This window comes from Eucyclogobius newberryi, unplaced genomic scaffold (genome assembly GCF_026437365.1).
Source record: "Eucyclogobius newberryi isolate DKJ021-1_F unplaced genomic scaffold, fEucNew1.0.hap1 SCAF_14, whole genome shotgun sequence".
In the NCBI taxonomy this organism is placed as follows: Eukaryota; Metazoa; Chordata; class Actinopteri; order Gobiiformes; family Gobiidae; genus Eucyclogobius; species Eucyclogobius newberryi.
In genome coordinates, this window is record NW_027315768.1 from 26,034,217 (window position 1) to 26,049,214 (window position 14,998).

The 14,998-nt window shown below is 42.9% G+C and overlaps 1 protein-coding gene across 1 annotated transcript; it reads left to right on the forward strand.

Moving 5' to 3' along the window:
* The first annotated feature begins 1,718 nt into the window (after positions 1-1,718).
* chpfa (chondroitin polymerizing factor a) lies at positions 1,719-14,319 on the forward strand. Its single transcript, XM_072445152.1, has 4 exons — positions 1,719-2,260; positions 4,163-4,727; positions 8,918-9,100; positions 10,351-14,319. Exons 1-4 carry the CDS (start codon positions 1,941-1,943, stop codon positions 11,611-11,613), a joined length of 2,331 nt encoding a protein of 776 aa, XP_072301253.1. The 5' UTR covers positions 1,719-1,940; the 3' UTR covers positions 11,614-14,319.
* The last annotated feature ends 679 nt before the right edge of the window (positions 14,320-14,998 follow it).

The window sequence follows — 14,998 nt, forward strand, 5'->3', positions numbered from 1 at the left end:
TCGTAGTCTTCTTGGACACTTTGTGTGGGAGATAAGGTGGATGAGAATAATAGGGAAGAACAGATATAAACTAAAGCTAATATTTTTAAGATAAGATAAATTGTCCACACATGGGGAAATTTCATTGTTGCAACACAGGTAGATACAGAGGAAAAGGACAGGTAACGTGTAGGAAGTTTAAAAGAAAAGAAAAAAAAGGCTCTATCGAATTAAAAACTCTTTCTTAGCATTAAAAATAATAATTTAAATACAGGTAATTTTAAATAGCTCACAGTTCTTGATTAGGGTATGGTGATATGGGCCAAAAATGTTTAGCATGATATAAAAGAGAACATTTGTGCTAGCGATATAATTCACAATATAAGACCCACTGCTCCACACAGAGAGGAGCATCCGTCCCATGTGTGAGTCTGCAGCTGCATGAAGAGGGAAGCCTGGGTCTCAGAGTAGAGCCACTGCTCCACATAGAGAGGAGCATCCGTCCCATGTGTGTGTCTGCAGCTGCATGGAGAGGGAATCCTGGGCTGCTTTGAGCCCTGACTCCGGCAGAAGAAGTGCTGATAATTAGCTATAACACAATAGGAATTCTACTTTAAGATAAGATAAGATAAGATATTCCTTTATTGTCCCACATGGGGAAATTTCATTGGTGCAACGCAGGTAGATACAGAGGTAGATCCAGAAGAACAGATCACTTATAGGAAGTCTGAAAAACACTTTCAATACCATTGCATGTGATCCCGACAGTAATTGCACATGAATATGTGTCACGACAGCACATAGGTTGCACATGAATTCCAACAGCAATTGCACATATGACAGAATTGCACATCAGTATTAGGTTAGGTCAGTATTGCGAGTGTTCAGTACTAACAGTTTTTGTTATAAAGTCTGACAGCAGCAGGAAGGAAAGACCTACGGAACCTTTCCTTCACACATCGAGGGTGGATCAGTCTCTCACTGAAGCTGCTCTCCAGAGCGGAGAGAGTGTCCTGCAGGGGGTGACACTCATGGTCCAGCATAGATGTGAATCTAGCCAGGACCCTCCTGTCCCCCACCTCCTGCACCGAGTCCAGAGCACAGCCCAGGACGGAGCTGGACTTCTTGATGACTCTGTCCAGCCTCTTCCTCTCCCTCTCTGTGATGCTGCTGCTCCAGCAGGCCACACCGTACAGGAGCTGATGCCACCACAGAGTCGTAGAAGGTCTTCAGGAGTGGCCCTGTCACTCCAAAAGACCTGAGTCTCCTCAGGAGGTAGAGCCGACTCTGGCTCTTCCTGTACAGTGCGTCTGTGTTATGAGTCCAGTCCAGTTTGTGGTTCAGATGAACACCCAGGTACTTGTATGAGTCCACTCTCTCAATGTCCCGTCCCTGGATGTCTTAATATAAATTTAAGACATCTTAATTAATCTTTAAGGGATTGGTGACCTCAATACATTTACACAATTTATAATAAGTGGTTAGAAGTTGTTATATTATTGATTTAAACCAAACTGCGGGCCGTGCCATGGCTCATTTCCAGTGCACACAGCCTCGGCTTGTCCCAGTAGCTGCAGTAGCATCTGTGGATTTAGTTTAGTCCAGATTCCTCGAGACAGCAGCGCGTGTGATTAAACAAAGCCCCGCCCCCTGAGCGCTCAGACGCGCGCTGATTGGCCGCAGAGCTGAGCCGCACTGACGCACGCCCGCCCCCCTCTCTCCGTGGACCGGGAGGAGGAGGAGCCAGGTACAAGCTCCACTGACACGTAACAAACTGCGTAAATTATAAGGAAGGACCCGACAACTTTCCTCAACTCCAGTGTGGAAATGATTGCTTCATTTCAGACTTGATGTAGAGTCGCGCGGCGGCGGGACTGTTGCCTCTTTCGGGACGCCGTGGACCGACGCGCCGGGACCGACCGATTGGCACAGACGGCAAAAAAAGAGCCCCGGGGCGCAACATGAGATTCTCCGCGCTTGTTACTGTCCTGCGGTCGCTCGGCCCGGTGGTGGTCGGCATCTCTCTGGGCTTCACGTTGAGCTTGTTGAGCGTGAGCTGGACGGAGGAGACGTGCTACCTGGGCAGTGCCGACCGGGAGGATGGCGGCGGCGGCGGCGGCGGCGGCGTCGGGCAGCCGCGCGGGCAGCTCAGCGGGGCACGCAAGCCCAACTCTGTAGCGGGCGGCAGCAGCAACGATGCGGAGTCAGAGCAGGACTTTGAACCGAAGATCATCCCGTACAAGCAAGTCCAGCCGCAGAGTCCACCAAAGAAGCTTGTCAGGTGTGTATCAAGAGATCAACGGCACTTTTATTCATCACGATGGGAATTATGGGCACAGTTAGATATACAAAAGTAGTCTCGTATAAGTTGCTTTAATGGATAATTACATATAACTTATTTAGACTTCAGAATGCTGCTCTGGGACAGAATTCCTCCAGGTCTCCGTGCACAGTATCAATAGAAGTTGTGTCTTGTGGACTATTTCTGGAGCAGATTACAGTAACCTACAGAGCACCAGGCCTGCCTCTTCTGTCCCTTACACTTAGGGGGCACTGATAATAAATCAGTGCTCTGTTAGTCCCTTTCCAGGTGTTGACCTGCAGGTATCAGCTGGTGACCAAGTGGGAAGGAAACTTCAAACAATGCAAAACCTACTATTAGCTCTACTTAAAGTAATCTTGCAAAAGAACTGGACAAATATCCCTACGGGGGCAATAAACCTTAACATTCTCGTATATCATTTTTTTGTCTAACACAATACAGATGTCTGACTAAATGCTGGGAGGAGAGGTGAATCAAAGTTTAAATGATAAAAAAAATCCCAAAAATAGACTAAATGGGAAAGAAAGTGACCAAAACTGTAATTTATCCCTTTATTGTGAGTTATATTTATGTTGACAGTGTTCTATCCTTGCCTATGCCTTGTCGAAAAGTATTTTAACAAAGAAGTACCATTTACTTTTTAATAATAATACTTTTCCTTTTTAAAAACTCTTGGATGACACAATCCTTTGCACTGCACAGTGTATTTGAGTCACTTGAACAGGCTGTATTTTCCATGCAAAGTCCAGTCATTCTCAAAGTGGTGTCATTGTACGTGGCTCCCGGGAAAATGATGGTTACCTTGAGACACACGGACTATGTAAGGCCTTCAGAGGAGACATGTCTGCCATTGAGACCAACCACACACTTCTACACGTTTGACTGGCGAAGAATGAGGATTTTGACTCTTGTAATATGATCTAATATGGCTTGAGTTAAAAAATAGAAATCTGTGCTGTGGATATTGTTTTAGTGAAGTGAAATAAATGACCGCTTTATTTTTAGATTAATGCAGGTGACTCATGTTCAGCAATTAAAAAGAAAGTATACATTTGTGTGAGATGTAGTAGTTTTTGTTCAATGTGAAAAAAAAAATATATATATAAATTATCCCTGAAACTTGCCTTCAAGTTCAGGTCTGGGCATTGTACTGTATTTTCTGGACTATAAGTCGCACCGGAGTATAAGTCGCACCAGCCACAAAATGCATAATAGAGAAGAAAAAAAACATATATACGTTGCACTGGAGTATGAAATGCGGTTGCAAGTGTGAAAATAACAAATAATATCACATATAAGTCGCTCCGGGGTATAAGTATAAGTATGTAAGTATCAATATAAAACTATGGCCAAAACTATGAAAAGAGGTGTGACTTATAGACCGGAAAATACGGTATATTTTTTATCTTTTTGTCACCTACAATGCATCAGTTGCATCTTTTTTGCAGTTTTAAATATAAACGCTTTTAGTTTATTTTATGTATTTTAAAGGTGTACTATCCAACTTTCCTGCCTGGAATGTTTCACGGTATGGTCTTAAACTTATCCACCAGTCAAGTTACGAGTCAGGTCTGTATTCATGTGTTTCAGGCAAATGATTCCTTCCTGATTTATCAAAAGATATAATATTTTTATATTATTTAAATTGTTGTTAAATTGCTATGACAACGATCCTCGGTTGTCATGCCAAATCCTGATAATCAGTAGCTTGCTTTTCTTTTGCCACTGTAAAAACACACCTTTTTTTTAGAGGTATTTGTTTCGCAATAAAACGCTTGTGGTCAAACAAATGCACGGTATCTGCGTTTAATGCCGTAGTCTGAAACATTTAGTCAGTGTATTGCTTTTCGTGTCTTTCAGGGCCAAATACGTGAGCACCGAGCTGGGCATCCGCGAGCGCTTATTCGTCGGCGTCCTCACATCCAAAAGCAGCCTCAACACCTTGGCCGTGGCCGTCAACCGCACCATCAGCCACCACCTGGACATCGTCGTCTTCTTCACCGGGACACGGAACCGCAAAGTGCCCCACGGGATGTTCGTCGTATCCCACGGCGACGAGCGGCACATCTGGAACATGTACCAGACGGTGAAGTACATCCTGGAACATTACGTGTCAGAGTACGACTGGTTTTATCTGGTGCAAGACGACGCGTACGTGGAGGCGGACCGCGTGAAGGAGCTGGTGGAGCATCTCAGCATGCACCGGCAGCTGTACATGGGACATCCGGCGGAGTTCATCGGTGGGGAGAGGGAGGGGAAGTACTGCTGCGGCGGCTATGGGTTCTTCCTGTCCCGGACGTTGCTGCTAAAGCTGCAGCCGTTTCTGGAGAACTGCCGCAATGACATTCTGAGCGCCCGGCCCGATGAGTGGCTGGGGAGGTGCATCATCGATTACACCGGCAACAACTGCGTCAGCCAGCATGAGGTAAGGTCACGTCAAGCCCCGGATAAGGACCCGTATCGAGGCATACAGTCGTTTTGGTCTGGTTTGGAGCTAGTCGAGAGCTTCGGGTGTGTTCATACTTGTTCTTGTTTGAGCCCAGTTTAGTCTGTTTTACAGTCTTAAAGTCCGGTCAAGTCCAGGTTTAGTCCTGGGTTTAGAGTGCGTTTGCTCTTGTTTAGTCCTTGTTTGAGGCCAGTTTTATCCAGATGAAGACTTTGATTCATCCTGTTTTAGACTTGGTTTAGTTCTGATCTAGTCCAGGATTAGTTACATTAATTCAGGCTGTGTTCACACTTGTTCTTGTTTGGTTCTGGTTTGAGCCTAAATTGAGTCCTAATGTAGACTTTGTTTTACCCTCTTTTAGTTCTTATTTAGTCCTCATTTAGTCCTGGTTTTAGCTTGTTCAGACAAGAGTGTACATTCATCACATAAAAATTGGGACTATACCCAACCCCAACCCCTACCCGTACTGAACAAACCAGAACTTAAGCAGAACTTAACCAGAACTAAACCCAACCCTTACTGAACAAACCAGAACTATACCAGAACTGAACCAGAACCCAACCCGTACTGAACAAACCAGAACTAAACCAGAACCCAACCCGTACTGAACAAACCAGAACTAAACCAGAACTAAACCAGAACTATACCAGAACTATACCAGAACTATACCAGAACTATACCAGAACTATACCAGAACTATACCAGAACCATACCAGAACTAAACCAGAACTAATGGGCTCATTTTTAGTACCAAATAATGACAAGTTTGAACTTCACCTCTTCTTATTTAGCTCTGGTTTAGTAGTCAAAGATTCAAGCCTGATTCAGTTTTTTTAATATTGTCTCTTCTGTTTACAACATATTGAGCAATAGTGGGAGTGCACTGATGATAATGCCTTGTTATTTCGAGACTTGCTAAATCTTCTCAGCGGTCGTTGAGCCAAAAAGTGTTCAGCTCTCGAGGATCGCATCGCTCAGTCAATCGTTATGAACCAGGCAGCTGTGGAAAATCGCAGCGTGGGAGTCCCAGTTTCCCCCTAAAACAGCTGACGTCTAACTGAGCCCATGGGACCAGACAAAGCACAAAAATGACTTCATAAACTTCTTCTTGTTACATTTAGTTATATTTGTGTTATATATATATATATCCATTTGAAAGTAGCGGTTGGTGCTGTGAACGTGATGGTATTTCCAACTAATGTAATACCATCAATTTCTATAGTATTTTGGTCTTTTGTCAAATACAAGCCTTAAACTTAGCAGTTACAGTAGCAGCACTAGAGGTAAAAGTATTCAAGGAAATACTTTTTATAATAACGTTATGTAATTTACGTTACTTCTTCTGGAATGTCAAAAATGGTAACGCAAGGATTATTTCGTTGAACGTGACCAGTACACGCAGCGGTATTGTTCTTTTTATGAATGAATTAAAAGCGGTACACATCCGAACATTATTACCACTTAATTCACCACAGTCTACAGCGTAATACAATTCCTCTTTTAGCCACAACAGCTGACTTCTTTCCCCGGGGATCACACGAAGCCCCCGAGATAATAAAACGGGTAATTACAACACTAGGGCGTGGATGGTATTTATATTATAGGCTAGTTTCCTAATACCCTTTGGCCTTTTGCGTAACCTCGCGGCGTAAACGGGCCAGCGGAACACGCAGACCAACCCGGGTTCAGTGATGTGAACATCCCCTGTGGGTCAACAACATGCGCTCGTCTCGTATGTCATTTGCATCTAAACGTGTTCAGACCTGATCGTCCTCAGTGCTCCATCATGCAATGCCCCAATGTCGTTTCCTGTTTGCCTCATGCTAAAGTTCAAGGAGTTGGAATGGAGGGGGGCGTCCACAAACACGACGAATACTTGTGCCCATGCATGTTTGGATTCCGTGTGCATGAAGGTCTGTTTTGTTTTCTCGCAGGGTTTACACAGCTTTAGTCCTGGTTTAGTCCTGGTTTAATCCTTATATAGAGCTGGCTTAGTTGTGTTGTTGCAGTGGTTTAGTTCCGGATTGTTCTGCCGTTGACCTTATTTGGGTGGTCCTGGTTTCGTTCCACTTAAGTCTAGCTTTTAGTCCTCGCGGGTAAAGTTAGTCCAGGTCAAGATAAATAGTTTTTTCTGCCTGGTCCTGGTTTACGTCAAAGGTCTGTGGACATAAACCTGTGTTGATAGAGTAACTAATGTAACTTCTATTTGATAACACACTGTCACGCCATCAAATGAAAAATGGAAAACATGTTGACATAGCTCAGATATGTTGATTGCGCGCATAGATATTAAATAAATCAAATTTTTGAATAAATTTAACCTAGGTTTAGTCTCTAGGCCAAAATTGCACATATTTGGGATGTTTAAATCTGACAAATGGACAGAGCAAGGTTTGAATATCTTTTGTTGACATATTAGTTACAGAAATTATGGACTCTTATTTAGTTTATTGATCTCTTTTTTTCTTTATACTTCAATAAATCAGGCTTGGCACTAGGTATCAACAAATACTTCTGTACGTTCCGTCAAACTTGTTAAGTACAAGTTTGTAAAGTTTTGTGTGCGTGACGCTTCTTGTGGATTCAGTGAAATAATTAAACATCTTTAGGAGCAGATTGGACAACATGAAAGCCTACATATATGTTGAGGGATAAACTGACCAAAAAACAAACAAAATCAACATTAGTCTTGTCTTAATCAGTGTTTTAGACCTGGTTTAAACATGCTTATTAGCCCTATAGCCCATTTAGCCCTATCTTTGTTTAGTTCCGGTTCAGATCTGGTCCTGCTTTTTCCCTAATATAGTCCAGACACGATCACGGTTTATCTCTTCCCCGCTGCCGTACATTAATTTAAAATGACACGTGTTGGAGCAGTCTTTTTTGGCCCCCATTTTGGCCTGAATCCAAAGGCAGGGGAAACCATCTTGTTATACACGAGTGAGCGAGTTGCATGGTTAAACTAATGTGCCCCCGAGAAGTTTGAAGAGCTCCAGCTGAGGACAGATAAGGAGGCGGAGGGGGGGAAGTTAACAGGCCAGGCCCTTAAGAGCAAAGCAAAACACTGGGCCTCGCATCAATTTTCCCCCTGGAGACAACAGTGATGACAATTAGGCACACACAAAGCGTCGCTAAGTGTCCCGACCACTGGAAATGTAACTTTCTGAAAGACAAAATAAAGTTGAATGTAACAAAAGCAGCCAGATAAAAATAGTTATTTACATTTAGGTCTATATTTTTGGACTGTAGATTGAACTAAAAAGGCTTCATTTTGCTTCTAAAATTGTCACTAAATAATATTGACATCCCTAGTCATGATAAAAGACTGATTTTGACGCCACATTTTTTGAGTGTCATTTTCACACAAAATAATAGTAGTAATGTGGTTTCATACTGGTTCTGATTCAGGTCTTTCTAAAATCCAGGAAAGGTCCAATTATTATCTTTTTTAAATAAATGTTTTTGACTAATCGAATCAGAACAAGTAAAGTCGTCAAGACATTGGTGGAAAATGCTATTTCTTTTTTAATAATGTAAATAAACCATTATCTCAACTATTAAACAATTTTTTTTCCGATTGTTCATAAGCCCAATAGTTTACTTTAGTTTAATACTAATTTACACCCGTCTTCCCTGAGCAGGCTGATGTTAAAGCTCATAAAAAACCTTCCAGAATATAGTACGAGGACAGTCAAGGAAATGGTACTACCTGTTCTCATTTACATTTCCAAAACAAATCTTAAAACTATAGTGTTGCCTTCTTGTTCAATGCTCCGCTTTACGTCTCAAACCCAAACGTTGGCACTGCTCTGTGTGCGGAAGTCCAGTATCAACTGTCACCTTAATCGGATCAGCTCTTATTTTGGTACTTGCTTTAATTGGAGTCACAAAACATACAAACATTCCTAAAACACGAACGACTTCAGGAAATATCCAAAACACGGACAATAAAACACCATTGTCCGTCCAAAATACACCCATGTCTGCACTTTACCCTGCAATTATGGTACAGACCTCCGTGTTTGGAGTGGATACGAGCCCAGAAGTGTAACATTCAACTGTAAGAAAGTCACCATAACAAAGTTAGCTTGTAATAACATCGGGTATGTTTCTGTCATGCCCCGAGTGCCCGAGAATGAATGGAAGTCTTTGTGCGTTTGCATTCCCAGGGACTTCACTACTACCATTTTGAGATAGGGAAGAATTCGGACCCCAGCAAAGAGGCGAGTGAGGAGTTCAAGAGGGCGCTGGCGGTCCATCCAGTGTCGGAGCCGGAGGAGATGTACCGGCTGCACCGCTTCTTCACCCAGCTCGAGCTGCAGAGGACTTACGAGGAGATCGCTAAGCTGCAGGTAAGCTGATTTCACCCGTGTGTCACCCGTCACAGAGTTCACAACATCGCACACCACACGACGGGTGGGGGGGAATTGGTTTGCAGAGTAGATGGGGAAAAAAAATCAAGTATTAAAGGAAGTTGTCACTTGTCACAGGAGGTAACCTAAAAAAAAAAAAAAAAAAAATTGTGAGGGTGAAAAAATAATCAAAAAACACTATGATGACCACTGGACTGGATGACACAATGAGATAGATTTAGACATTTGTGTTTAAAAATGACTGTAAACAGCAAATTCATTCACTTTTTAAAGATTTTGAAGATTACTGGTATTTGTGTATTAAAAAACCCTCTAATTTATGTACAATACAAAAAATGACCCTATAGACCAGGGGTGTCCAAACTTTTCACCGAGGGCCGCATTTTGAAACTTATACGGAGCAGAGGGCCACAGACAACCCGACAATGAAGTGAAACATGCCAAATTTTGCATTTTACATAGTTTCAATGAGCCTCCTCACCTTTAATAAGACTTGAAACATTAATATTAGATTGGTATAACATAAACCTGTTTTTCCAATTTTACAGTAAAAAGTAGCAGGAAGCCTGAGGGCCAACAGAAATTGGGCTGAGGGCCACAGTTTGGACACCCTTGCTATAGAGCGTCATCTTCAGGATTAAAATTAAAAAACTTTATTTGAAATTCATTGCAGCAAAAAACACACACATAACTGGTAAGTACCATATACAGTAGGCCAGGGGTATCTTTTTTCACCAAGGGCCGCATTTTGGAACTTATACGGAGCAGAGGGCCACAAACAATCCAAAAATGTTGAATTTGTAAATCATTTGAAATGTTACATTTGACATTCTTTCGATGCGCCTCCACACATTTAATAAGACTCGCCCTCAGAGGCAACTGTTGTTGTGATTTTGGGCGTTACAAAAATAAATTGAATTGAACTTGGGACATTAATATTAGGTTGATATGACATTCCAATTTTACAGTAAAAAGTACTACTTGTTGTTGTTTGGACAAACTTGGCAGGAAGCCGGAGGGCCAACAAACCATGACGGTTCACATGGATTCAAGGTAAATGAAAATAAAAAGGGAAATCCCTAAGAAGGTTCAAGTATCTATTTACAGAAGGAGTAAAAGACAGTGATTAGTTCTGATCGAGGGCGTCTGATAGCGCCGACCTGAGGAGTGAAACATGGATATAAAACTGTCTTTGTCTTCATCCAAACCCCTTTTTGTTTGGTCCACAGGCGGAGATAAAGAATGTGAGTGTGGAGGCGTTCGAGGGGAACCGTAGCGCCCACTGGCCTGTAGGGGTCACCGCGCCGTTCGAGCCCAGAACGCGCTTTGAGGTCCTGAGCTGGGACTACTTCACCGAGGAGGAGATCTACTCGTGTGTGGACGGCTCTCCCAAATGTGAGCTGAAAGGCATCGACCATTTGGATGTTTCGGACGTTATCGAGGTCACTTTAGCCAAGCTCAATAAGAAATACATGCCTCTTCTACACGTGAAGAAACAAGCTTTGATTAACGGGTACAGACGATTCGACCCGGTCCGCGGTATGGAGTACATGCTCGACTTGCAGCTAGAAGTGACCAGCCAAAAGGGTCACAGCCGGTCGATCGCCAAGCGCGTTCACCTGGTGCGGCCGCTGAGCAAAATCGAAATCATCCCCATGCCGTACGTAACCGAGGCGACGAGGGTGCACATCATCATACCTCTGACGGCGCAGCTGAAAACCTACATCACACGCTTTCTCGAAGTGTTCGCCACCAGCGCCTTCGAGACGAGCGAGAACGCCGTTTTGACCTTCCTGTTCATCTACGACCCGGTGGAGGCGCAGCAGGTCAGCCAGAACGACATCTTCGCGAGCGTGAAGGCGCAAATAACGTCGCTCGAGCGCAAGTACCCCACGGTGAAGATCCCGTGGATAAGCGTCAAGACGGAAACGCCATCGCAGATCAAGTTCATGGACATCATTTCGAAGAAGCACCCGGTCGACACGCTCTTCTTTTTGGCCGGCGTCAATTCAAATATCAATTCGGAATTCCTCAATCGGTGTCGCATGAATTCCATCAACAGCTGGCAGGTGTTTTTCCCCGTACACTTCCAGGATTATAACTCCGAGGTGGCTTATCACAACCAGCCTTACCCTGCCACCATCGACCTGGTCAGGGACGCGGGACACTTCGACCGCATGTCCTTCGACGAGGCCTGCTTTTACAACTCCGATTACATGTCGACGCGGACGCAGATGGCGGCGGACGTCCAGGAGAACGAGGAACTCCTGGAAACGCTGGACATTTACGAGATGTTCGTCAAGTACTCTGGTTTGCACGTCTTCAGAGCCACCGAGCCGGCGCTGCATCAGCAGTACCGCTACGAAAACTGCAACCCGCGACTCAGCGAGGAGATCTATCACAGATGTGTGCAGAGCAACTTGGAGGGTTTGGGCTCGCGCTCACAGCTCGCCATGCTGCTGTTCGAGCAAGAGCAAGGCAACAGCACATGAGGACGGCTTGTAAAACGCTCTCTGTAAAATGCCGTGTCAAGGACTTTTATGGCCTCCTGTTGCAATCCAAGAACTGGGTGCGAGCGTGCGAGACCGCTGGAAAAGCAAGCCGCCTCGTCCCAGCATGAACTTTGAACTAGAAGTGGTCCGCGCCGCAATCTTCTTTGCAGGAACGAATGATGGGAGATTTTGATGAGACAGAACAAAAATGCAGTATCTAGACTTCGATGTTTACAGCGATAACAAACAGTGCGATCTCGAAAGATGTGCGAGCGAGCCCGGTGACCACTCAAGGCCAGAGCAGTATAAAGTGCTTGGGTCTATTCAAGAGGCGGTGGGAACAAAAGTGGGAGACAAAGGGCGCTCGTTTCACAGGTCGGTTTCATTCAACTTCGCACTATAGCATTAGCACATAGAGGGCTCGTCAAGCTCTCGGCTGTTGTTAACCAAATGAACAAAACGTAAGGTTATTTTTGTAGTGAAAGCTCCTGCAGTAAAACTCCTGCTTTAATCATGAGGAGGAACTCTGCATCAGCAAACGAATGGCAGAGATTTCCTGATAAATTGCACACGTTTGCCTGTAGGTCGTCGTGTGAGCGTAGCTTTTTACAAGTGCCTTTATGTAAACGCCGAGATCAGTTTACCTTGGAAACCAGTCCAACTTTCTGGTGACATGCCGCTTTAGATGTTTATTTATTAAATACAAAACAGCCAAGAACAAAATGAAAGAAAATGGTAACGCTCATGCTTTGTGGTTAAGCACTGTTACATGTTGTGGGAGAACAAAGTAGGATTGTGAAAACCTTATATTTTTATTAAGGTGACTACACATGATCCTTATTTTTAATATGCAATGAACTTAAGTGCCTCTATAGTGGACAGAGGCGAGTGTTGCATGGTGTGTACGTGTTTTTCACATTTCAAAATGTGACTGTGTGCAGCGCTCAGATGAGGCTCAGACCCAGTATTGTATCATTATTTAGTATTTAAATACTAGGAAAGAGAGACTTGATCATTATATTAGTGACAGGGTTCATTATCCTGCTTTATTTATAAAACAAATCCATGATCTGTTCAGCTGCCCTGGTCTGAGACACTACAGGCCTGTACAATGTGCTGTGCTTCTGAGCAGCTCCTCTGTTCAGAGCCTTTACCTGCTCCAGGTGTGTCAAATATTCAGGAGTGAACTCATGAAGCAAAGGTACTGTAAAAGAGTCACTCATGAAATCAGATTTGAATGTACAAACTGTCTCTACATGAGCAGGTGTGCTTCTTTTGTACCTTTTGTGCGTTCAAAGGTTTATTTGTATTGAAGACTTTGTAAGTCAATGGTGTTATTGTCCTGGGACGGCCGCTTCAGGAGCGGAGGCGCTTTAGTTGCAGTGAAATTGGAGCCTTTTTATTGAGTTTTACTGAGTGTCATTGAAGGCTTTTCAACCATAATGTGCAATATTACCACGACTGGACGTCCCGACCAGGACACGACCCAAATCTTTGTGACGTTTGCTGCAGAGAACAGCGCACGTACGAGACGCACTGTTCATGTTAATTTAAGATTTCAGTTTGAGTGAATACACTGTAATGTTGTGGCGGGACCTATTTAATGTATTTTTCTGACACGACGACACTTTTCACCAATGTTATTTACTCTTTATTTAAGTTGAATTGGATCAAAGTGTTGGAGATGTGACATTAACTGTGGTGGTCGTAGCGTGGGCTGTACTTTGCTGTGCAGAGGTCAAAACATAGAGTGTCTGACTTTTTAAATGGGACTTTCTGGTAACACTTTATTTTATAGTCCACACATTAACGAGCTGTTATCACTGTAGTTTGTGGTTAATTAGTTTTTATTGCATTTACAGTAGTCGCTGCAACCATAGTCTACCTTATTTTGCACATTCCCTGTTCCCCTTAGACAGGCCCATTAAACACGTCTTCTACTTTGACTTAACGTTTATTCTGGGGTCGAGCTGCAGTGCATGTGCAGGGCAAGTCAGTCCGTCTTTCTCTCTCGTTTATGTTTTTCACATTTAAAAACTGCATTAACGAACAGGCACATTTCGCATTGTTACTCCGTGGACTTTAAAATGAGTTGTTACCAGCTTTTTAACGCATCTCTTCTTGGAGATCAGATGAGTGAATGCTCTGTGTGTCGTTGTAGTACGAATGTTTTAATGCATTTTACTTGTTACACAAATCTCCGAAACCACTGTGAACAAGATGGCGTTGATTTTAAATGAAGTTATTTTGGTGATTTTCCTCGCGTGAAATTGCCTGATGCTGTTACGACGCCATCACTGAACCATCTTTACCAAACTTCTGTCACTTCTTAATGAATTGTGCAGATCTTGAGTCACTCTGCACTAATTTTATATTTTATAGACATTTAAAATTTTAGATTTGCAGTCGTTCGAACAAAAGTGTTTTATGTTTTTGTGCGTTTGTCCTTTTGACCTTGAAAAATCCAAATGTATTTAATTTTCTTTCAAATAGTCGACAGTTGAAACACAGGTAAATACATAGATCTTTACATGTATTATTTTACATGTGATATTATTTTAACGTTATCCGGTTTACATTGTTGGTTGGGTACTTGTATAACCAAAGCAATATTTGAAATTACTGTTTGTCACGTTGAATACATGCTGTACTTCCCAATGAACTGTGAATTATAATTTTCTTAAATAAATTGTTTTTATAAAGAGATTTTCTTGACATTTTATGCAGCGGTTTTATCATTGGATTTCTTATAAACATTTTTACATATAGACTGTCCTTAAACCAGAGAGCGCTAAACCAGGTCTAAAGCAGATTTAATCCAGGACTAGAACTGGACTAATTAACGGACTAATAAATGGACTAAATAGACCGTAGTAAACCATGTCCAAACTAAGACTTGTCGAGGTCTGAACTTCTTTAGTCCTGGTTTAACTCTAAATTATTTCTGATGTAGTCTTGATTTGGTCCTGTTTTTAGTCCTGGTTTAACCCTGTTTTTTTCCATGTTTAGCTCTGGGTTTTGTTCTAGATTAGTGGAAATTTGACTATGGCATTCGTGCTAGTGCAAACACACCCTATAATGCACCTAAACCAGGACTAAAATGAGTCATAACCAATTAAATCAGTTATGTGAAATCATTCGAACAAGTCAATTTGATTTATATGCTAATTCAGGACTTGAACAGCAGGATTTATCAACCCAAAGTGAGGGTCTTTCAAGTCCTGGTTTGACCTATAGGGGTCAGTAGAAGCACACGCTTGGCCCTGACCACTGCAGCCCATTCACCTCTGTGTGCTCTGAGGTGACTTACTAATAATTCAACTGCGCCTCCAAAACCCAGAAGGATTTGACTTTTTTCCCTCCTAAAACCCTGAAAAGTCCTTTG

Coding starts and splice junctions, on each gene's coding strand:
- chpfa (XM_072445152.1), top strand. CDS start 1,941: ATGAGATTCTCCGCGCTTGTTACTGTCCTGCGGTCGCTCGGCCCGGTG. Junction 2,261..4,162: donor CCACCAAAGAAGCTTGTCAG/GTGTGTATCAAG, acceptor CGTGTCTTTCAG/GGCCAAATACGTGAGCACCG. Junction 4,728..8,917: donor ACTGCGTCAGCCAGCATGAG/GTAAGGTCACGT, acceptor TTGCATTCCCAG/GGACTTCACTACTACCATTT.